At 39.4% G+C, this 24738-nt stretch overlaps 1 protein-coding gene across 8 annotated transcripts in view; it reads right to left on the bottom strand.

Annotated features, from left to right (window-relative positions):
• Positions 1–24738, bottom strand: part of LOC106092016 (zinc finger protein 609) — a 342622-nt gene that overhangs the window by 298423 nt on the left and 19461 nt on the right. For 6 of the 8 annotated variants that reach the window (XM_059368812.1, XM_059368806.1, XM_059368804.1 and 3 more), the window contains 2 exons: positions 19112–19262; positions 1030–2866 (listed from right to left, as the gene is read on the bottom strand). In XM_059368812.1, coding sequence (XP_059224795.1) covers positions 1030–2866; positions 19112–19262 — 1988 coding nt within the window. Of the gene's footprint in view, positions 1–1029; positions 2867–18313; positions 18336–19111; positions 19263–24738 lie in introns of those variants that run through there. The other 2 variants (XM_059368807.1, XM_059368811.1) reach the window with 2 other exon arrangements.

The raw sequence follows: 24738 nt of genomic DNA, 5'->3' as shown, positions 1-24738 counted from the left end.
TCCCTAAAACCATAAACCAAGTAGAATATCCAAAAATACCACAGTATTTGTGATATTTTGTATTCAAAGTTAAAGTTAGAGTTAACATAAGGGCCCATTGTGCAAAATCTAAGAGCGATGCTGGGTACCCACTTATAGTGAAGGACGCTCTCGATGCCTACAATCTTAAACAAAGCAGAATATCCAAAAATTCCACAGTATTTGAGATATTTTGCGTTTAAAGTTAAAGTAAGAATTAACAGAAAGGCCCACTGTGCAAAAACTAAGAGAAATGCGGGGTACCCACTTATATTGAAGGAAGCTTTCGATGCCTATGGTTGCCTGGTGTGACAAGGACTCTAAAGAAAGTGTGCTTTCACAGTATGTTGGATAACGTACAGGGTATTGCGGCGGTGCTGATATCGGGAGCGAATAGTGCTCCAAGAGCAGCGCTGAGTGGAATACTTGATCTGAAACCTTTGCAACCACCTTAGTGTACAACACCGAGTGAAGCGGCGCAAAATTTCAAAGACCTATTAAGGACTCGATTTGCATTTGCAGTAGTAGAAGAATTAAAAATTAACCCTGTTCGTAACCGTTCAACAAACCACACGTTTCTTATTATCATAACAACAATTTCAAATGGTTTCTCGTGCTAATCAACTAAAAGCGAATTTAGTTTTGCCGGACCTAGTCTTATATGCCCTATTTACATGGATCGCATTCGTAAAGTCCAGAGGATAATTTTTCATAATCCGAAACTAATTGGAGGTCATACCAGTAAAAGCTTAAATCGATTGAGGTGATCCTATAGTCTGATGGATCATTTTTCATAATCCGAAACTAATCGGAGGTCATAAGAGTAAGTGCAAGCGCATAGAAGTTGGAAGTCGTAACAGAACACGACATTCAGCCAAAACGAAAAATTACTGTACCGGGAGTCGGTTCTGGAGCGAGACAAAAAATCACCGAATCGTTAATTTTATTAGTATTTACATATTATCCCGACTTCTATCAGAATCAATTCAAAAACTTTTATTTAGTACTTACCTTGGAGGTGCCCAGTCATGGCGAGTGCAATCTAATAATGTACCCACATACGTTTTACCCCTCCATGTAACATTAACAACTAGAACGCCACCTTCAGTCTCATGCCAAACGATGCCTTCAAGTGTAACAGAAGTTCCAGGCTCACAAGGCCCCAAGCAATCTGGTTCTGTTATAGTACCCACAGATGTTCCAACACAAATATCCACAGTTTCTTTATTAACAGTGTTCATTTCTGGAACCTTGTAATCATTATGCTTTGCTCGTTTTGTGGGAGGAGATTTTAAATTATCGTCCGCCAAGGAGTTTGGGCTCAAATTTGCGCCTATTGGCGTGGTAGAAACATTAGATTTGTTTATGTGTGCTGCAACAGAAATGGAGTGTGAAGTTTGTTTTGTTTGTGAAGATGGTGTGCTTGTAATTGGCAGTTTTATGTCAGCATTATTTGAAGCTGCTACCGCAGCCAATTGCGCCGCAATGTGAGACGATATTTTGATGTTACTCCCGCTACAATCCCTGTTTGGTGGGCCTGGCGTGTTTGCTGTGCCACTTATCGTCGAGGAATGTGAAATTACTGGGGAACTACCCTCTGTGGTAGGAACCGACAAAAGTGTCGCTGCAGAACTGGACGTTTCTGAAGACGGAATGAAGACTCCTGGTGGGACGACCGTACTATTTACGTTCGAGTGTGGTAGACGTTGCACGTTACCTTCATTTCGGCGTGTGCACGTACTACTGTTGCACGAAGTTGTAGAATCACTAATATTACAATTGCAAATGTTCTTATCATTTAAATCTTTTTCATTATTTTGACCGATATTCTTATCGTTTACATTACGAATGGAATGCGAAGACTTTTCTTTTATCTTATCACGACGATGACCTGAACTAGAACGTTTACTACTCGTCACGGTTGATGAATTCGTAATATTCGCCGCTAATGGTGCACTCGTAACAATATTTCCACCATTGCCATTACCAGAAGGGAACGTATTATTACCACTATTACATGCATTCTTTTTGCTTCCTCCAGGAAGCGGATTGCTTTGAGTTGCTGAGGTTCCAAAATTGTTTTGACATGCCAAGGAAATTGGATTTGAACCCGGCGTTGTAGTTGAACTTTCACTTGCATTGTTGCTGCATGTTCCAACAACACCGCTTACAACTCCATTTTGTAACTGTTCTGTAGCTTTCACAATTTCATGCTTTGCTTCTGAACTTTTTGTACCAGGCTTGGTACGTTTAATTTTCATTTTTAACCCTTTGTCGAGTGTAGCTTGGTGATCAATAGACATCTTTGAGTTTAACTTATTGCTATTAAGTGTTTGTGCTGCACTCTGATTGTTATTAGCATTACTAATTCCTCCGGAGACAGTTATGGCACTAGTGCTGCTACTGTTTCCACCTTGCGATGACATAGTGTGTGAAACACTCACTTTATTTAACTGGAAACTTAATTCAACAGGTATTGAGCGATTTGTGATTCCAAAAGGCGTTTCGGATAATGCTGATATTGAAACTTCCGTGAGTTTTGATGTAGGGTTTGCTACTTTAGTAAGACATACAATGTCATTTCCATTTTCATGGAAAGTTCCATCTTGGTTTATAATGCGACGTTTTCGTGATGCCTTACATTTGCTGTCAGTCTTTTCACAGCCAAACTTTTGATAAATATTAGCCTTTAACGATTTTTCTATATCTGCATCCAACTCATTTAATATCTCCGGTATTCCGCTAATATCCCACTCCTCCTCACATTCAAAGTTTGTATCTTTGGAAATATTTTCATTCAGTATTTTTGAACTATTAATGTCCTCATTTACAATACTTGTTATTGAATCTGAAAATAAAACGATAAATATTTATCTTGAGTAATTTGAGGAACAAATCTACAATTAACATATTGAGTAGCTTGTTCGTACCAGAAAACTAAACAATGAACCTCATTTCTCCCCAAAAACCCTTTTAATAAATATGTTGCAAGCAAAAAAAAAATGATATCGTCTGATCTAGTTATGTCTATGCTTTACATTTAGTAAAGCAATTGGTACTATTTGGTACTTTCTTTGTAAATTGAACTAGAGTTCTAAAAGGATAAGGGTGAAAAGAAATATGGAAAAATAGTACTTGTAACGAGAGATAAGGTTCGTTTAGTACCACAATTTGTACCATTTGGTACTTTCTTTACAGATGAAACTAGAGGTGTGAAATTTTGCATGTAGTTACAACAAGGAAATAAGTGAATGGTGACTAAATGATCTACTCAAAATTCGTACATTTTGGTAGCAAAATTGGTAACATTTGGAACTTTACGGATGGAGCTAGAGGTCTGAAATTTGGCATGCAGGTGCAACTAGGGAAAATATGATGGTGCTCATGATCTTTTTACAATTCGTACATTTTTTTCACCAATATTGGTACCATTTGGTACTTAAATAATCTATTCACAATACGAACATTTTGGTACCAAAATTGGTAACATTTGGAAATTTCTTTATAGATGGAGCTAGAGGTCTGAATTTTGGCATGTAGGCACGAGAAAATATATAATGGAAGACTAAATGACCTATTGAAAATTCGTACATTGTGGTACCAAAAAGTGCAAAATAATACGATATAGCTTATCTTCGCCTACAGGAACAGCTAGAATTAAGCAATGTGACAAACATTATCGCAGGGATAACTACGAGGGTTGCCTTTTATGTTTCGGGATTGAACTACCCTTGTGTTGCAATCTGCCAACTGACAGCTCTATCGTAAAGCTTGACATTTTTGAGGTTATACATACTCAGAACGTTTTGACATACGAGTGCTATTTGTTACTGTAATCAAAGTAACTTAAACGATTCATCTCTCCCAAAAAATGGAATTAAATCGTGAACATATTCGTGCCATTATTTGTTACAACTTTCGACGTCGATTAACTCAATAACAGTGCATTGATGAACTTAATGCAATTTTTGGCAAAGAAGCTCCATCAAGGACCAGTGTTTATTGATGGTATGGTGAATTCAAACGAGGTTGTAGTTCACTCCAAGACGAATTTCGAGAAGGTCCTTCAAAAGTTGTTGTTCCAAAAATCATTGTTGCTGTGCGCCTACTGATATTGCAAGATCGTCATATCACCTATCGTAAGATTGAGACAACCTTAGGCATAAGTGGGACCAGCATACATTCAATACTGCATGAACATTTGCCCGTCAAAAAAATTTGTTCGCGTTGGATCCCACACAATTTGTCAATCGCTCAAAAAAAAAAAGGCGCGTGTCGATTGGTCGAAAGAAGTGCTCCAAAAATATGATTTCGGTGCTTCGAAACACGTCTATGACATCGTGACAGGTGATGAATAGTGGATTAACGCGTATGAGCCCGAAAGTAAACAGCAGTCGACTGTATGGGTGTTTCAAGATGACCCAAATCTAACAAAAAAAAGTTGCTCGCGCACGGAGTACTTCCAAGCAAATGATCGTACCACTAAAACAACGCAAAACAGTCAATTCTGAGGGGTACACAACCATTTGTTTGCCAGTTGTCTTCCAAAAAATCAGGAAAACCAACCTCCGAAGACGGATCACTCTTCACCATGACAATGCGAGCTCTCTCACATCGGCTCAAACAACTGCATTTTTGAGCGCTCAAAACATCGATTTGATGGGTCATCCGTCGTATAGTCCTGACTTGGCACCGAATGACATATTTGTATTCCCGTACGTAAAAAATAAAATGAGAGGTCAACTTTTTTTGACACCTGAAGAAGCGGTTGATGCGTTTAGAATGCACGTTTTGGAGATCAGAGTGGCAAAAGTGCTTCGACAATTGGTTCAAACGCATGCAAAATTTTATAGACTTTATGTTAGGCAAGGTTTAAATGGCAGTCTGCCATAAGACTCACTTAGACGTTTTCCTCCATTGTGATACCACAGGAACAGAAGTAGGAAGATGCCTTCTAATTCTTACCGTTGAACCATCCAGATCATTTTAAAAGGCATTAAAGGTCTGACAACTGCAGTATATACCCAATGCATGACACGCGGTCTAAACCGCAACTTGTAGTCAACTTGTATCTCCTGCTGAAAAGAAATACTTCCGACTTGCACGGATTTATACCTAGACAACTTTCGGTAGCCCACTTTGCCCACTAAGAGATATACATCCTGAAGTATATCACTTAGAGTGCTGGGAAACTTTCCCCTAACTGCAGTAGCCACGTCATCAGCATACGCGACCACTTTTACACCTTTTGCTTCCAGAGACAATAATATATTGTTAATGGATATATTCCAAAGTAGAGGAGACTACTGTCTCAACACCTTCTTGTGGTGTTCCTCTGCTGTTCCCATGCTGCTGCCGCGATAAGAGATCTCCAGGGATCTTTGCCCCAACATATGTTTCTATCAACCTCTCAAGAGTCTTCAGCATAAAGGATGACAGACTAATAGGACGAAAATCTTTCGCCTTCGTGTGATAAGATTTTCCTGCTTTCGAAATGAAAATAGCCTTCGTGTCCCTCCACGGGTATATATGACATTCTGATACAAGTAGAGTATAGCTCCCTAAGTCAGGGGACCAATCTATCAGACACAGCTTGTAATTCTACCGATGATACATCATCAGGGCCTAGCGACTTAAAGCAGTCGAAACTTCTTATCGCTCAAAGGATTTTGGCTCAGACACAATTTCCCTAATAATCTTCGACGAATACAAACCAGTGCCAATATCTTCTGGCTTCACGTTGTACGTTTTAGAATTTCCCGGGAAGTTCTATACATTGCTCATACATTTTCGGACTTCTAAATATATCCCACTGTAATAGGTCTCGAGGACAGAATCCTCCTTAGCCTAGAAGCCTCACATGTATGGAGCTGCAGAATTATACCCAGGATTTTTTCTGAGCCTTTCTCAGCTCGCCCTTATATCTTCTTAACACAGCCAGGAACTTCGTGATCCGCTTGACCACTATGTCTATATCCTCCGCTTTTCCTCTTCTAGTCTAGAAGGGATAGACCCGCAGAACTTGTGCCGAAATTTATGCCAATCCATTCCCCGTACCCTTGAGTAGTTTATATCCCGAAATTTTGAGTCCACGAACCATTATATAAGAACCACGTCAAATCTTTCTGCCATCAGGAAGACCTTAAGTGCCGCTGAAGAGGCCTTACAATGGTGGAGATTTATCTGTAGAAACCTCGTGTTCTGATTCCACTAGGAGTTCATCCTCACAAGATTCGTTAGATCATGTCATGATGAGCTTCCGTACTCATTCAGAGGCAGGTGAGAAAGCTGTTGAACCACTCTTTCTCAGGACACTGAACACTTGCGGTGTCGACGATTCCTCCTTAGATGCTTCACTAGCTGCTACTGTCGAGGTACTTTCTGAGTTCCGTGCTTCCCCGCTGGCGCACACCATGAGCCCAACCCCTTCAGACTTGTTGAGGTCTGCGAGACAGCTGGAGTTAAGTACGAATACTGCATGTCTCCGATCACCAACAGCCTCATCCAATCTACCAATCTTCCAGTCGGTGATTGAATGATTTGAATTACATATCGATTCAGGTTCAGAGGGAATCTTTGGTATTCAAGCATACACCATTGCTAGAGAAGGACTATCTTCCTTCTTGACTAAATCTAGTGCTGCACCTGGCCAGTTCTCACCAATCTTTTTTAGCGCACATTTCAACTGAACGTTGGTCCCCGAATGCAATTAGTCTGTATCGGCCGCGATACCAGCCTTCATCGTCACAAACTGGAGTAGACCCAGAAAATTCCACAAGGACATCGGATTATACTGATACAGTCCATTGACTATTCCAATTATTTCTAGGTATGCAGCCCTGTACTTCTCCCTTGTCGACAACTGCCGTCACCAAACCGGCCCTAGCGACATTAGCAAAGGTTCTTGGACCCATCTTAGTGTTATTCGCCCTAGTTCTTTTAGACGTGGGATGCCTAGTATGGTAGTACTCCTATTTTAACAAATTCCTCAACTAAAGAATTTGTTGAAAGTCAAAAAAATTTCAATAGTTTTGTCTGTCAAGTTTCTTGTAGAGACTTACTTATGTACTTCAACAAATTATGACTTCGATTCAATGCCAAAATTCGTTGAGAATTAAAAGTTTCACATACAAATTTGGTAGTTGTTCTTTTAAGAGTTTTTTTTTGTGTAAGATCTTTGCTTAACCTAGTCTTCCCAATATTGAGAGAGTCGGTGTAATCTCGTCGCCGCCCCCCTGTCTGTTAGGCGTTACTGAGTGTCCCGCCGGCTTGTATAAATAGACCAATTACAGATTTAATTCAAATACAAAAAAAGGAGAAAAATAAACGGGAATGCGGAAACTTTTGAAATCTAGTAAAAAAATAGCCATATTGGCTTTAAGATTTTGGGGTCCCAATTTTGAATTTAAAACGTTTCTTAATACATCTCCTTTATGAAAATCCAAAAAAATTAGTATATCTTTACGGCAAGAGTATCCTATTTAGAAAATTTGGGAAATTTTTCACAAAAAGTCGAAACGTCTACTTCTTGCAAAACTCGAAAAGTCGGCTTTTCGATAAAGTCGACTTTTTGCAAAAAAAGTCAAATGTCTTAAAGTCGACTTATGCCAATTTGATAAAAGTCCAAAAGTCGACTTTTCATCCCAACTTGGGATCTCTACCTAATGAACGAATTAATTGATATTGATAGGCGTTATACTTAATAAAATGGATGTCAAAACTTAACGCAAACTGAAATCAACTCGACAAAAGCCAAAGCCGGGTTCCAGTTGGTTCAAGAAAAGTGGAAGTGGGTGGTTGAGGAGTAGGGCCGTCCGATTCCACAGGCATTTACATACATATCTGTTTAGGATGATATGTAGGCGGATCTGCCCTTCAAATATTATTATTATTATACCCTCCACTATAGGATGGGGGATATATTCATTTAGTCATTCCATTTGCAACACATCTAAATATCCATTTCCGACTATACAAAGTATATATTTTTCCGAACGTCATAAAATTATTCAGGTGATTTAACGATGTCTGTTCGCTCGTCTGCTGTAAGCACATAACAGCCTTAAAAAATTGAGATATTGAGCTGAAATTTGACACAAATACGTCTTTTTGCTGCACGCAAGTTCTTGAACGGGCCAAATCGGACCATATTTAGATATAGCTGCTATCTAGACCGATCTGCCGGCAAAGGATTTGAAGCCCATAAAAGCTTTATTTATTACCCGATAATTTTAATGGTGAACATCCAAATCAATGCTAAATTGTCATAAAATTATTTTTTTTCTTGTCTTGTTTCTCATAAACGGCAAACCCAATTTTTTTGAAATTTTTACGGTTTGTGTAGAATGATACCATGATCAAAGTATGGTAATTATTTTTATTGTTATTTGACCCTTTTCAATGGGTATAACAATTTAATACATTAACGACGAATAGGAAAAATAATCTTAGAAAAATTCCAGCTCGATTTAGTAAAGAGGTATTCTAATGAAATTTGGATTGACGTGGATGGATGATGCAACCTAAAAAAAAAGTCCCCGTCTAAGGTCATGTTTTGGAGGAAAATTGGTCTTTTGAAAGTCGCAAATTTGTATAAAAAATCAGTTAACATTTTTTTTCAAAATTTGAAGGAGTGAGATTTCTGGAAGCCTTGTAGTATCTGTATTTGATTTTGAATAATTGAAATAATTTTTTTTATTGTAAAAACATAGTGGATTATGAAAAAAAAGGATTTTTTTAATTTTATTTGAACATTTTTAAATAATATATAAATATTAATAAATAATCCTTCTTTATTATAACTCCTTACTATATTCATAATTATGTCTAAATATACAAGTAACACTTTCGGCGAATTCAGACAATAAATCCGTTTTTTATGGAATTAAGACGCTAAAATAGAAGATTGTTCTATGTGACAGCTATATCTATATAGCCTAATCTAATTCATATTTAAGGTCGGATGTCAGGAGGCTTAAAACAACTCACTATTTCAAATTTTAACAAAATCTGGTAAAAAATAAAGTTTTTATGGGTTTCAGACCCTTAATCGGCAGATCACTCTATATGACAGCTATATCTAAATATAGTCCGATCGGAAACATATTTGAGTCGGATGTCGGGAAGCTTAAAAAAACTCACTGTTTAAAATTTCTAAATATGGTCCGATTTGGACCGTTCAAGAACTTGCGTGCAGCAAAAAGACGTATTTGTGCCAAATTTCAGCTCAATATCCCAATTTTTGAAAGTTGTTATGTGCTTACAACAGACGGGCGGACAGACATCATTAAATCGCCTGAATAATTTTATGACGTTCGGAAAAATATATACTTTGTATAGTCGGAAATGGATATTTAGATGTGTTGCAAATGGAATGACTAAATGAATATATCCCTTATCCTATAGTGGTGGGTATAATAATAATAATAATATTTGAAGGGCAGAGCCACCTACACATCATCCTAAACACATATGTATGTAGATGCCTGTGGAATCGTATGGCCCCACTCCTCACCAATCCACTTCCCTTGAACCAACTGGAACCCGGCTTTGGATTTTATCAAGTTGATTTCAGTTTGCGTTAAGGTTTGACATCCATTTTTTTAGGTATAACGCCTATCAATATCAATCAATTCATACATTAGGTAGGGATCCCAAGTTAGGATGAAAAGTCGACTTTTGGACTTTTATCAAAATAGCATAAGTCGACTTTAAGACATTTGACTTTTTTTTGCAAAAAATCGACTTTATCGAAAAGCCAACTTTTCGAGTTTTGCAAGAATTCTAAAATTTTCTAAATAGGATACTTCTATTTTATACAAGTTTTCGTAAACTTTTGCCATCAAGATATACTCATTTTTTTGGATTTTCATAAAGGAGATGTATTAAGAAACGATTTAAATTCAAAATTGGGACCCCAAAATCTTAAAGCCAATATGGCTATTTTTTTACTAGATTTCGAAGTTTCCACATTCCCGGTTATTTTTCTACTTTTTTGTATTTGAATATAAGCTGTAATTGGTTTAATTATACAAGCCGGCGGGACACTCAATAACGCCCAACGGACAGGGGCCGACGACGATATTACACCGACTCTCTCAAAATTGGGAAGACCAGAAATTTAGTTGACTTTCAACAAATTCTTTAGTTGAGCAATTTGTTAAAATAGGCGTACTACCCTATAGCGCATAAAACTCCCATGCCATTCATGACTTGCAACCCCAGGTTCGAGTCCCCGGTCGGTCTTGTTTGAACCGTTGAGTGGATCTGTTGTTGTTATTTCGCTCCGAAAGAATTTTCCTGTGACTCGTAATAGGTCATTATTTTTGGAAGAAAAATTTAAGTCGCTCAAGGATAGCTACGATAGTGGTATCCATCAGGCAGTTGATGATGTGCGTCTGTTTCCAGTAGAGCGGCAGACCTAGAGCCCGGGAGTAGGCTTAGAATGGACTCCAAAGACCCTACAGCTACGGTGGTGGTATCAGGTCGTAGCATGTTGTCTGCTACTGAAACCTCGACTGGTGGAGCGGCTGCTCCAAGCTGCACTAGCCGACAGACGACTGGTCAGCAAGGGCTTTTACCGAAGACCTGGTTCGAGTCTTAAGGGCAAGGCCGAACTTATTCCCTCTTCGCATGCCTATAAATTGCCTAGGCCATCGGCCTTCCCCGGCAACCGTCACGCTCTTTCAGAGGTTGGAATAATAGAAAACGCATCGCTTTCCGGTTTATTGAGATACTTAGTGCGAATGATCCTACTACTCTCAGTAATGGGGAGAGACTCTCCAAATTGGGCTCGGGAATTCGTTGCACAGGCTTCCCCTAAGACTACACGTCTGGATTCGGAAACTGCACCGCAGTCAGTCAAAAGGATGCGGTCACCTGGAGGGCATCCCATGCCTAAAAGAACTAGGGCGAATAACAGTAAGATGGGTCCAAGAACCTTTGCTTATGTCGCTAGGAACCGTTTGGCGATGGCAGCTGTCGACAAGGGAGAAGTACAGGGCTGCATACCTACAAATAATTAGGATAGTCAATGGACTGTATCAGTATACTCCGATGTCCTTGCGGAATTTTCTTGGTCTCCTCCAGTTTGTGACGATGCAGGCTGGTATTGCCTTCTGCGATCAACGCTCAATTGAAATGTATCGTTGTGTGCTAAAAAATATTGGTGAGATCTGGCCAGGTGCAGCACTAGATTTAGTTATAAAGGAAGATATTCCTTCTCGAGCAATGGCGCATGCTTGGATACTAAGGATTTCCTCAGATCCTGAATCGATACTTGGAAGACTAAGGGAATGTAATCCCATTCTTTTAACCACCGACCGGTGACCGTGCAGTATTCGTACTAAATTCCGGCTGTCCCGCAGACCTCGACAAGTCTGAACGGGTTGTATCCTACGGATTCAACAAATTGAAACTGAAGGTGTATAGAAGCGGTGGGGTTGGGGAATCAGAAGACGACTCAGCAGTTATTGCTAAACACTTGCCTGAGGAACTATTGACAACATCGCTAAAGTCTGGCAGATTGCAGAAGACTGAAAGAAGAAAGAAGAAAAGGGAGCCGACAAGACCTGTGTGGGTGGGTCACAAAGTTAGACTGAGCTCAAAGTGTGCGGCAGCTTGGAAGCGCGGAACTCAAAAAGTAATTCGACAGCAGCAGCTAGTGAAGCATCTATGGAGGAATCGTCCACATCGCAAGTGCCCAGTGTCCTGAGGAAGAGTGGTTCCACAGCTTTCTCACCTGCCGCTGGATGCGTACGGCTGCTCATCATGACAAGTTCTAACGAATCTTGTAAGGATGAACTCCTGGAACCATGGGTGTGTGGAGGAATGGTTCGTGGACTAAGAATTCCGGGATTTAAACTACTCAAGGGTACGGGGAATGGGACACAGAGCCTGTATTTTTGCAAAGAGTAGTCTAAATGTTTTTCTTTTTCCATCGCCAAGCACTGAAGATTTAGAAGTAGCCAGCCTTGGAATAAATAAGTCTCATTGCTGGCTGGCTTCCCTATATATGGCACACGATTCAGACATGCCGCCTTCAAACCGTATGTCTCTGGTTGAAGTCGCTTCTCTAGGGAAGAAAAGCCTCATTGATGCTAATACACATCACCAGTTAAGGGGAAGTTCGGATGTCATCGAAAGGGGTGAGCTGCTTATTGAATATATTATAAGTTGCAATCTGGCGATTTGTGGTCCCTCGGCTAAACAGAAAAAAGGCGGATTGGGATAAATATTGGCACAAATTCTGCACGTCTATCCCTTCTAGACTAGAAAAGGAAGAGGAAACTACGAAGGATATAGACATAGTGGTCAAGCGGATCACGAAGGCCCTGAATGACTAAGGGCGAGCTAAGAAAGGCACAGAACAAATCCTGGGTAGAATTCTGCAGCACCGTGGAGGATACATCTGAGGCCTCTAGGCTAAGGAAGATTCTGTCCTCGAGAACTATTACGGTGGGGTATATTCAGAAGTCACAGAATGTATAGATAATGTCTAGTGAGGAAACAATTGAACTACTCGTTTATACACATTTCCCAGGAAATTTTTTAACGGACAACGTGGCGCCAGAAGAGGTTGTAACTGGTATGGATTCGTCTGAGGCTATTAGGAAAATTGTGTCTGAGCCGAAAATCCTTTGGGCGATAAGAAGTTTCGACTTCTTTAAGTCGCCAGGCCCTTATGATGTATTGCCGGTTGAAATACCAACTGTGTCTGATAGACTGGTTCCTTGGCTTAGGGAGATATACTCTGCTTGTCTCAGAATGTCATATATACCTGTGGGATGGAGGGACACGAAGGTCATTTTCATTCCGAAAGATTTTCGTCCTATTATACTGAAGACTCTTGAGAGGTTGATGGAAACATATTTTAGGGCAAAGATCCCCGGAGATCACCTGTCGCGGCAGCAGCATGCATATAGTAAAGGCAAATCCAGCCCTTCGAGACCTAGTTGGTTACATAGAGGGTTCTCTCGCTGTCAAGGTATATACAATGGTAGCATTTCTTGCCATTGAAGGTGCTTTCAATAATGTTAAACCGAAGTCAATCATGAAGGAGTTGGAGTTTCAAGACATCAACTCTACCGTAAGAAAGTTTATTAATCAATCCCATGGCAGCCGGTTGTACGTACCGGATTGACCCGATGGACTTCTTCATCGGCAAGGGCTGCCGCCTCAGTGTATAACTCACTGCTACAACGACAACAACAACAAAGTTTATTAATAGATTACTTAATAAAAGATGCATTACGGCAAGCTTGGGATCCGTGGATCTAAAAAGATGGGTCAGCAAAGGAACACCTCAAGAATGTGTACTGCCTCCTCTACTTTGGAATATAGCCATTAACAATATATTATTGTCTCTGGAAGCAAAAACTGTAAAAGTGGTCGCGTATGCTGATTGACGTGGCTATTGCGGCGAGGGAAAGTTTCCCAGCACTCTAGGAGATAAACTTCAGGAAGCTCTACGTGCAAAGTGGGCTACCGAAAGTGGTTTAGGTGTAAATCCGTGCAAGACGGAAGTAGTTCTTTCAGCAGGAGATACACGTTGCCTTCAGAAAGCGCAAAGTACCTGGGTGTTTTGCTGGACAGGAAATTGAACTTGAAATCCAACATTTTGGAAAGGTCAAGAAAGGCAACTCTTGCCCTATACCCTGCAAGACAGCCATTGGCAGCTCTGCAGTTGTCAGAGCTATAATGCTATATGGTGTTGTGTCTGGTGGACGGCGCTTCAAAGGTCCACCTACTACTCAATACTTAACTGGATCCAAAGGACTACACCATCTGATGCAGTGAATTTAATGCTACATCTTATGCCTCTGGATATTATGGCTAGAAAAATTGCGGCGACCACTGCCGTGAAGTTAAGGGAAATTTCTCATTTGTCATGTGGCGGCTACGGACACTGTGTTATCCTTGGTACAATATCCGATATTCCAGGCAATGTGGATTACACCCTACCTTTTTGGTAGAAAGAACTGTACCACTATTCCTGATAGAACCGATTGGAACAAAGATATCCCTGTGACGTGGTTAAGGGTGCAAAACGAAATAAAACGCAAACAATTAACAAATTTATGAATATTTTTAATTTTGCTTCCTGACACGTCACTTATATTTTTTCGAATGAAACAAATTTTTCTGTACAATGAAAAGAAAATGACAATCCAATGCCAACTCAATCTAACATATTTTTTAAAACTCAAAAGTGTTATCTAAACTAACAAAGAAAATGAAAACTTAACCTACTTTGTTAAAAATAAATAATTTAAACGATTGAGAATAATAAATGTGGATACACCACACCTGGTAACAGAAGTTACATAGACTTCTATACGGATGGTTCCAAACTAAACGACCAGGTGGGCTTTGGGGTGTACTCTAAAGATCTAGAACTGGTCATATCGATAACGTTACCCGACCATTGCAGTGTGTATTAAGCGGAGATCCTTGAGGAATGGATAAGATGTAATGTCATTACGATGATTGGCATAAATATCTTCTCAGACATATTTCTGAACACGAAAGCCGCCCTCGACTGTCGCAGATCTCTCAACGAGATGGCTGAGCCGTTCTAAATTCACTTGTTCTGGGAGCGGTCCAAAGAAATATTCCAGGAAATTAAAAAGCGGACGAGCTTACGAGACTAGGAACTACCCTACACATTCCAGGGATACTGGAATCTGTGGGTATGCCTCCAGCTAAGTTTTCTGGACCAGGCACTTTGTGATCTAATCTAGACTTAAAGAGGTCTACCGCTTTACTGTCATTGGCTAGAACTGACGTCTCACTCATTGTTTCCGTCATGACAGGTCAATGTCTAATCGGAAAAAATGCTGACAGACTGAAGGTTGCCAGCAACGACTTTTGCAAAAGCTGTGAGAACATCGATGAAGAAGAGACTATAAAATACCTTCTGTGCGTGTGCCCCGCACTAGCAGTCAGAAGGCATTTCAATTTAGGTTCTCATATCTTTGAGAACCTGTCTGATTTGGTGGATGTGAACATTCGCAAGTTATTCGGCTTTTTAAAACGATCTGGATGGTTCAACGGTAGGTACTAGAAGGCATCTTTCTTTTTCTGTTCCTTTGGTATCACAATGGACGAGAACGTCTAAGTGAGTCTGTTGGCAGACTGCCACATAAACCTAATCCAACCTATTCTTTTGCATGCGTTGAAAGTTGTAAAAACTGAGCGCACGACAATGTTTACGAATTAATTTCATTTTTTTGTCAAATTAATTTAATTTTTTTTCAAATTAATTTTTTCAAGTCACTGTTTAATTTTTCAAGTTACTGTTAATCGTACGTTTAAACGCTCTGAGTACGGTTGTGCTAGAAAACGTCAAAGTTTCCAATGGAAGTGTCAGATCGCACCTGACAACATCCTCGCATAACAGGACTTTACAGCCCAAGAAGACAACTTCTTAAAACAAAGGCCGAAAAACAATTTTAAATTTTATTTATTTCATGCAATAGGATATTGTCCAGCTATTGTTTCAAAAAAAATATTGATAAAAAAAATAATATAACCTTTGAATAAAATTATTTTCATTAATTATAAATAAAATTATTTCATCTATTTTAACGAATCAGAAATAAGCAAAGTAAAAGCTCTATCACACTACATGTTCTTGTCTTACGACATGTCACTTTTTATGTATCATTGGCATTTCATTGTGTGTCAGAATTGCCTATTTACATACGATTCATCATTTTTGCTATCACACTAGTATAATATTTATATATGACATAACCTAAAAGTGTGAGCAAAGGCTGGTTTTTTATGGCTACAAGTTTGTGAAAAAAAGCTGTTTAAATTAAAAAGTTGTGAAAAGAATGTAATTTGTGGTTGCTTTCATTCAACTGACAACAAAAACAGCTGATTTTTTTATGTTCTTGTCAGAAGGAATAGAGCAACGCTCTAATAAAAAAAATAACAGTACTATTTTCAAAAGTGATTTTTATGTTTTATTTTCATTGTTATCACATTATGTGTGCAACTTTAACAATAGCAAACTTTTGACATGTCATAAAACAAGAACATGTAGTGTGATGTCACCTTAAGTAAGAATTGTGGACTAACTTGTATGTAGAACATCATAAAGGTTAAGCTCCTATTACACGATCGGACATATCTATGAGCTGTCACGTTAAAAAGGGACGTGTATCGTGTGGTCCCTGGTTACAAGCTGACACTTTTTGTATTCATAAGACTTGTCTTTTTTTCGTCATATACGAATATAACGCGTTCTAGTCGGCATATATTCCCATACGTATTGTACTTTTTTTATGTGGTTGTTGTCGCAGCCACATTTTCATGTGGAGGTGGCGATCCTTGTCATGCTCCTGTAGGTGAGCAAGCTCGTTCCGGTCCAAAGGACCGATCGCCGCGAGAACAAGGTGGCTATTGGTTATTTATAGGCGCCAATAACCCGCTTTGTCATATCGAGCATCATACACATTCAGTATTTGTGCAAGAGCCGGTGCCGCCCGGCCTCTCACTGGGATTCTCCGCTCGATACCGCTGATTGTCCGCGACTGCCGTTGCTACTCAGTATGGAATATTCCACTATACTGTGGACTTGCCCGGTAGCTCGCAGCTAAGCTTCTCGTAACAGCAATGAACACCACACAGATCGTACGTCAATGTTCCATCCTGTGTGGTACTCACAACTATTCCGTGCCGGGACTTCTTTTTTTTAAGATTTGTGTTTACATGTATATTCGATGAAATTAAATGAATGAATTTTCGACAATTAAAGAGCTTTTAGTGAAATACCATGCTACGAAAATAGTATATCGCTTGACAAAGAGTTTAACAATATAAGTTCCTTTATCCGAATCCCATATGATCTTTATTGGTCTACGAATTTAGGTTTGGATGTAAGGTGTACTCCATTCTTAAAATACTATATTTCAGCCCGACGTTTAGGGGTGTTTTCGGGGTGAGATGATCCCCCAGACACTTGGCCCTAAAAAATATCAGCATCGTGCACTTGTCTCAAATACCATTTTTTTAAAATCATAGTGCAATTGGTTTTGAGTGTAGTTTACAGGATGAGGCGTCCCCGAAACACACGGCCCCAAGATTGGTTATCAAATTTGTTTTCTAATCTCAAATACCTTTCCTTTAAGCCACATATTAGAATGGTTGAACAATTTGTACTCTTTGGGGGTGTTTTGGGGAAGGGGTGATGCCTAAAATACATGGTCCTACATTTGGATATCAAATTCGTATTCTACTCCCAAATACCTTTATTTGAGCACCATATTGCGATGGTCAGTAAAAAATTGCTGTTTGTGGGGTATTTTGGGAAAGGGATAGACCCCCAGAAAATTTGTGGGTATCAGTTCCTTTCAATTTAAGCCCCACATTTAGGGGTGTTTTGGGGAGTGGGGTGGTCCCCCCAACGCTAAGCTCTGAAAATACATCAGCAACGTGCTCTATTCCCATATATTTGAACCCCATATTGCAATTGGCCTCAAAATTGGATTTCAAATTAGTTTTCAAATCTCAAATAGCATTCACTTAAACCCCTTATTGAAAAAGTCAGCAAATATGTCCGGTTTGAGGTATGGGCCCTAAAAACTATGAATATCGAGCTCCACTGTCTTGAAGAATCAAATTGTCTTGGTGAGCAAATACGTCTTACTTGGGTGTTGTTATGGTGGTGGGACGTCCCCTAGACAGGTGGTCCCGAAGGTTGATGTCAGGTTTTTGGTCTACTCCCAAATACCCTTCATTTGAGCTCCATTTTTCCATAATCGGCAAACATGTCCGGTTTTGGTAGTGTTTTGGGGGATGGGGCGGCGACTCAGTGACTTGGCTTTGAAAATATATATCAGATTCGTGTTCTACTCTAAAATACCTCTTATTTGAGCCTCATATTGCAATATCAGCAAATACTTCCTATTTGGGTGATGTTATGGGGGTGGGCTGACCCCACGGACACTTTTCCCGAACATTGATATCAGATTCGTGCTTTACTTCCAAAGACCTTTCATTTGAGTCCCATATGGCTATAGTCGTAAATTTGTCTTCTTTGGGGTATGTTCTCGGGGATATCAAATTCGTATTCTACACTCAAATGCCTTTTATTTAAACCCCATATGGTCCTGTTTGGGGAAGGGGAGAACCCCTAGAAACTTTGTCCCAAATTTGGATATCAGATTCGTATTTTACTCGCAAATACCTTTCATTTGAGTCCCATATTGCCATGGTCGGTAAATGTCCGATTTAGGGGTGTTTTGGGGGTTGATACGGGTCAGATACGTTTTCTAATCTTAAATACCTTGCATTTGAGTCCCATATTGTCGTGATTGGTGTATATATATGGTAGGTTTTGGGGTTGGGCGCCCCCTCTAGGTACCCCATCCGAAATTTGAGTACCAAATTTTTGTTCGTAGGCTACTATAAGAGAGCTCACAAAAATTCGCTTAAGTCTGGCGTTTCTGAAAAAAATCACCACGGGATCATTATGCACCATCAGCGAAAATTTCAAGAAAATCGGTTCAGCAGTTTCCGAGTCTATAAGGAACACACAAACAAACAAACCTACAAACAAACATAAATTGATTTTTATGTATAAGATTTTTCTTACGTTCACAAGTTTTATGCTAAACTTATTCGGTCTTGAAATAATACATTCGGATATTGTCCGGCTGCAGACCATAGGGTTATCTGTTTTTATTACAAATAGAAATACAAAAAAGTTAGGCAGAAAATGTGTTTTTGCTTTATAATATCATTTGATCACGATTTCGTTTGGTACCATCAAACTCGTCAGTAGGATTTGTCAAAATATATATGTCTTCTGGTTAAAACTATGATCTTAAGAGTACTTTCCTTTTGTAGCGCAGCAAGAAAGAAACTTACTCCACTTCATATATTTCTACCAAATGAAGACGTTCAACTATTACAACAAAACATACTTACCCAACTGCTTATTTAAGCAATCGTCGATAGCTATAATAGTAAGTTTTCAATTGAAGCATATTACAGCTCACACTGTTTGCGGGTTTCAGGGTTGCTATTTTTTAAGGCTTTAGGATACCAAGTAATTCGAAAACTATTTTTTGTCCGTAATTACCTGTTATTTTAGAGCTTTGTTTATTCAATTCACTTTGCTGCAATCGTAGATGACCTGGAAACAATTCCGGCAAAAAGTTACTTTTAATGGCTGTGTCATATGCTTGGGGCGCATTACCATTTTTTACGTCTGTTCCAATACATTGTCGCAACTGAAAGAAAAATGTTTATATATAAAAGCAATCAGGAATTTGAAGGATTAATACGATTTTCCATAACATAACAAACTCATTATCTACAGTTGACATTTTTATTTATTTATTTTTTTTTATAATATGATACAATATGGAATGAGCGGTAGAGAATATGCATTTTCAGCAAGTGTTTAGACACAAGAAAAAAAACAAAAATACATTCTTTCCGCTGGGCCATAGGACCTCACAAGAGGCATAAAAGAGCTCAGTGTGAGAGTTCTATGTCGAATTTATGTTTTATTATCGAAATAAGGCCTTGTGAAAAGACCTAATATACTTTTTAGCAAGTAGTTAGACTCCTGAAAAAACCAAAAATACAAATTTTCCCGCTAGCCCGTAGGGGCCCCACAACAGGCTGATTTCCGGCATATAAGAGCTTTATGCTGAATTTATTTTAAATTTTGCTTCTACGTTTCGATTATATAATTGCACATTTTAATAAGTTTTAAAAAAGCATTAAAAATTTAGCAGTAATAAAAAACAAACAAAATATTTTATTAACTATTTTTTTATCGTGCGTATACTGTGGCGGAAGGCAAAAAGCTTATTCGTATAAAAATTTTTCAATCAAATCGGAGCAGTAGATCGAAAGTTATGTGCATTTATGTATTAAAGATATCACCAGGGGTCATATATAAACCGCAAAGGCCACCATATATTATTAACAGGATGGCAAGAATAGCAAAGACGTAATATACATAAAATTCTAACAAAATTCTCCGAATTAAATTTATTTACATATAGGTATTTATATTTTATTTTTTATTTTTTCAATTTATCTTATTTTACGTTGTTTATATTATTTTCTTTTATTTTATGTTGATTTATTTACATATATTTTATATATTGTTTTTTTTTTTAATATTTATAAATTTGTTCCCAATTTTTCCTATTCTTTACAATATTTTTTAATAATTTAATATATTTTTAATATATAAGTATTAATCCATTTTTTATACTTTTTACATATTTTAATATTCTATCATTGGCAAATTTAAAATACTTTTTTTCAATCTCTTAAACTTTTTTCCAATTTGTTAATTTGCCAGAAACCATCAAAAATTACTTATATTACCTTTACAGTTCTGCCATCTATTATAATAAAGGTGCAGAGGAAGAACATAGGTCCAGAGATCAAATCCGGATGAAGGCGGCGAAATTTTTTCAATTTTTGTTTTAAACCAAACTTAGAGAACCGCAGTATTCTACCAAATTTGTTAAAAGGATTCAATGGAGTAGAGACTTCTGAACGTAAATACCGAAAAATGTCTTCTATTTTCGAATTTTTTAAAGGGTGGGCCCCCTGCGCGCTAGCAAAAAAAAATCCATATACATCGAATTAATATAAGGTCTTTTCACAAGATTTTATCTTCACTCCCTTTAAAGATGGGTATAAATTTTAAAAATTTACTAATTGGAAAAAGTTTAAAAGATTGAAAAAATTGGCAATATTAACAAGAATATTAAAAATAGAAAATATGTAAAAAATGTGGAAAAAATGGAAAAATTAATACTAAAATATATTGTGTTGCTATCTTTGGCTTTGCTTTTCCATTTGCAATCTCTGATTATTGAGCTCGTCTCGAAAGAGCAACAAACAAAAATTTTAAAAATTTAATGATCTTCGCCCTAACAGCAAAAAACTTGAAACATATATTAAAATATTAAAAATATTTTAAAAAATTGGGACCGCATCTAAAAACATAAAAAAATAACTAAAATAAAGGAAAATGAAATAAAAATAAAATATATGTATATGTGAGAGCAGAGACAACGGAGGACATTTTGAGGCTTTTGATAAAAACCCATTTTCCGCAGGATATGACGGGACTTACGGAGACACTGGAATCTTGGAATAATGTCGTTGATCGAAGGTTTATAATTACGGAATTTATGGCTAAGAAACCCTTGAGGAGCTTCGAACCATTTAAGTCACCCGGACCTAATGAAATATTTCCGGCGGCAGACTATCTGGCGCCTCATCTGGCCAAAATTTCACAGCGTGCCTAGGATTTGCATATACTCCGAATGCCTGGCAGGAGGCAAGGGTGGTGTTTATACCCAAGCCCGGCAAGGCAAGTTATGCGACACCAAAGGCCTACAGACCCATAAACCTTACGTCCTTTCGGCTCAAAACCATAAAACGTATTGTGGACACCAAGATAAAGAGTAGGACATCCAGCGAACTGCTCAAATACAAACAGGATGCCTATGTTTAGGGAAGGTCTGTGGAGACTGCCCTACACGAGGTTGGGCATAAAATAGAAGAATCCTTCGATGCCAGAACGTACACCCTGGGGGTATGCATTGACATCGAGAGGGCTTTTAACAATGTGCGGACTGACACACTGATCCAATGCTTAGATCAGTACCGGGTGGATCCGATCCTTAGAGACTGGATAAACCATATGCTAAGAAACAGGTGGATAAATTGTGTTCCCATGGCATAAATATAAGGGAGAAAGTGGCACAGGGCACGCCACAGGAGGCATTTTATTGCCACTCCTATTGGTGACCACCATAAATGACCTATTACAGATGCTGACTGAGGAGAGATTTGAACCCGTCTGCTACGCAGACGATGTTATAATAATTCTAAGGGGTTAGGATACGAACGAGCTATGCAGAAGGGCCGAAAGGATCTTGCATATGGCATATGACTGGGATAGACCCAGAGGTCTCAATGTTAACCCAGAGAAGACTGAAATATGCCTGTTCACGAGGAAGACGAAGGTAGGCGAAATTTAAAGCACCACGTTTCCGTTTAAAGCACCACCACGCCCACTAGGGCACTGGAGACTATTCTAGATATCCGACCCATTGACATACAGATTAAGTGTGGGGCAGCCACTGCGGCTATGAGACTTAAGGCGATGGGAGAATGGATTGAGGATGGGAGCAGCTCATACCATCGCGGTATAATCAGGGCGATAATAGGAAATCTGAAAGGAAGGGAAGAGATTTCCGATCGGATACCTGAGGACGTCGAGTGTGAACATCCATACAACAACATACCACCATGTTTGCTTTCAAAAGACTTCTTTGCCGGAGCTTCTTCATCCATTCTGACAACATGACATAGCCAACGCAGCGGTTGTATTTTGATGCGTGTAACTATGCTATCGTCGTCATACAGCTCATACTGCTAGTGGTTCATACGTCGCCTATATTCTCCATTAACGCAAACTGGTCCATATATTTTACGAAGAATCTTTCTCTCAAATACTCCAAGCACAGCCTCATCTGCTTTCACAAGTACCCATGCTTCAGAACCATATAACAGCACGGGTAGTATCAATGTCTTGTATTGTGCAATCTTCGACTGTCGAGAGGTGGCCTTGTTTGTAAACTGCTTACTTAGTCCAAAGTAGCATCTGTATGCCAGTATTATTCTTCGCTTAAACTCAAAACTGGTGTCATTCGTTTCGGTTACGGCGGTGCCGAGGTAGATAAAGTTACTAGCTGTCTCAAAGTTGTGGTTCCCAACTTTCTCCATTTTCTTTATCTGCTCGGTTGTGCAAGACTTTTTGGGAGTTGAAACCATCCATTTCCTCTTATCTCCATTAACTGCCAGACCCATTTTCACTGACTCTCTTTCGATTCTTTCAAAGGCTGCAGTTACTACTTCCGGTGACCAACCTATGATATCGTTGTCGTCGGCATAGGCGAATAGCATGTGTTCTCTTGTGATTAGTTTGCCATATCTATTCACATCTGCATCTCGTATAATCTTCTCCAGCAGGACATTCAAGAGATCACACGATAGGCTATTAAATGGTTCGGAGAGATTCTTTCCTATTCTTACTTAGGAACGCGTATCAGCAAGTGTCATCCTGCAGAGTCTTATTAATTTTGCAGGGATACCAAACTCAGACATGGCTTGAAATATCTTTGAACGTAAAGGGGTATCGAAGGCGGGTTTGTAGTCAACAAAGATATGGTAGGTGTTGATTTGTCCTTCTTGGGTCTTTTCCAGGTTTGGGCGCAGTGTGAATATCTGGTCTAGGGTGGATTTACCAGGTCTAAAGCCGCATTGATAGGGACTTTAGGTTTCAATCTTTCACAAAGTACGCTCGAGAGTATCTTGTATGCGATGGGTAGGAGACTTATTCCTCTGTAGTTGGCACATTCCGTCTTGTCTAATTTCTTGTGTACGGGACATAGTATGCTGAGTTTCCAATCATTATGTTGTTGTTGTTGTTGTAGCAGTTTATTGTGTACTATCTTTCGTCTGCTTGATTCTGTTGAGTGTCAAGACCCAGGAACTCCGCGACTAAGATGGGGTGCGTCCACAGGGATCTGGGTCTGAGTCGAGTGGGTCTGGCCGGGCAGTTAAACAGGTGACGTGTATCGTGCTGTTCCTGGTTACAATCGGGACATACATCTTGCACGTAGGCATCAATCCTAGCTCTGTGGGAATTGAGGCGGCTGCCGGAACGTAATTGAGCCAGAACCACTCTGGTTTGCCGGGGGAGGTCGATTTCTTCGGGTGCAATGGGTGGCGGTCGTTCTCCAAGGACTACATTCACCCGGTAGCCAATTAACGCGTCTGCTACCGTGTCTGCATGAATGTTGTTCAGACCCGCTTGATCTAGAGGTTCTCTCTTGTAGTGCTGGACCTCACGCTCTAGATCGTGTAGATCTACCTTAAGGCTTCTGGGCGGTGGGTATCTATCCACAAGATGATGATATGGATGATTTCTGCGATAACAGCCCAAAAGGTATTGCTTAGACAGCATGTAGTTATGTCTTCGCACTGGTAGGATCTTTGTCTCCTGATGGAGGTGGTCCACATGAGAACTAAGGAGACAGCCCGTCGCAGTTCGGAGGTCGGCATTCTGACAGATCTGAATATTATTTCACTGCGTGTCACAAAGTTGACGTGACCACACTGGCGCTGCATAACTTACCACAGACCGGCCAATTGCTTTGTACGTGGTCAACAAGGTTTCTTTGTCTGCACCCCAAGTGCTGCCAGCGAGTGACTTGAGGACCTTGTTTCTACTTTTGACTTTATTGCAGATTGCTGTGGCATGTGGGGAGAAAGTGTAGGAGCTGTCAAATGTTACGCCAAGTATTTTGGGACACTTGATGGTCGGAATCATTTCTCCATCGACCATCACAGTCAGCTCAGAACTCACCTCACGCGTATTTGTAGTGAACAGTGTGGCTGAAGATTTGGTGGCAGATATCTTCAGATTTCTTGCAGCGAAATATGAGGCAAGCTCGTTGAGGTAGACGTTCAACCTATCGCAGATGTCATCAATGGGTGGGGGGCCTGATGCCATGATCGTACAGTCGTCCGCATATGATACGATCTCTATGCCGTCAGGAGGAGGTGGGATGGAGGATAGGTAGAGGTTAAACAGAGCCGGAGATATCACCCCACCTTGGGGAACTCCCTGTTTCACTCTACGGTGTTTTGACTTCTTAT

Source organism: Stomoxys calcitrans, chromosome 5 (genome assembly GCF_963082655.1).
Source record: "Stomoxys calcitrans chromosome 5, idStoCalc2.1, whole genome shotgun sequence".
In the NCBI taxonomy this organism is placed as follows: domain Eukaryota; kingdom Metazoa; phylum Arthropoda; class Insecta; order Diptera; family Muscidae; genus Stomoxys; species Stomoxys calcitrans.
This window is presented reverse-complemented; position numbering and strand designations above follow the sequence as displayed.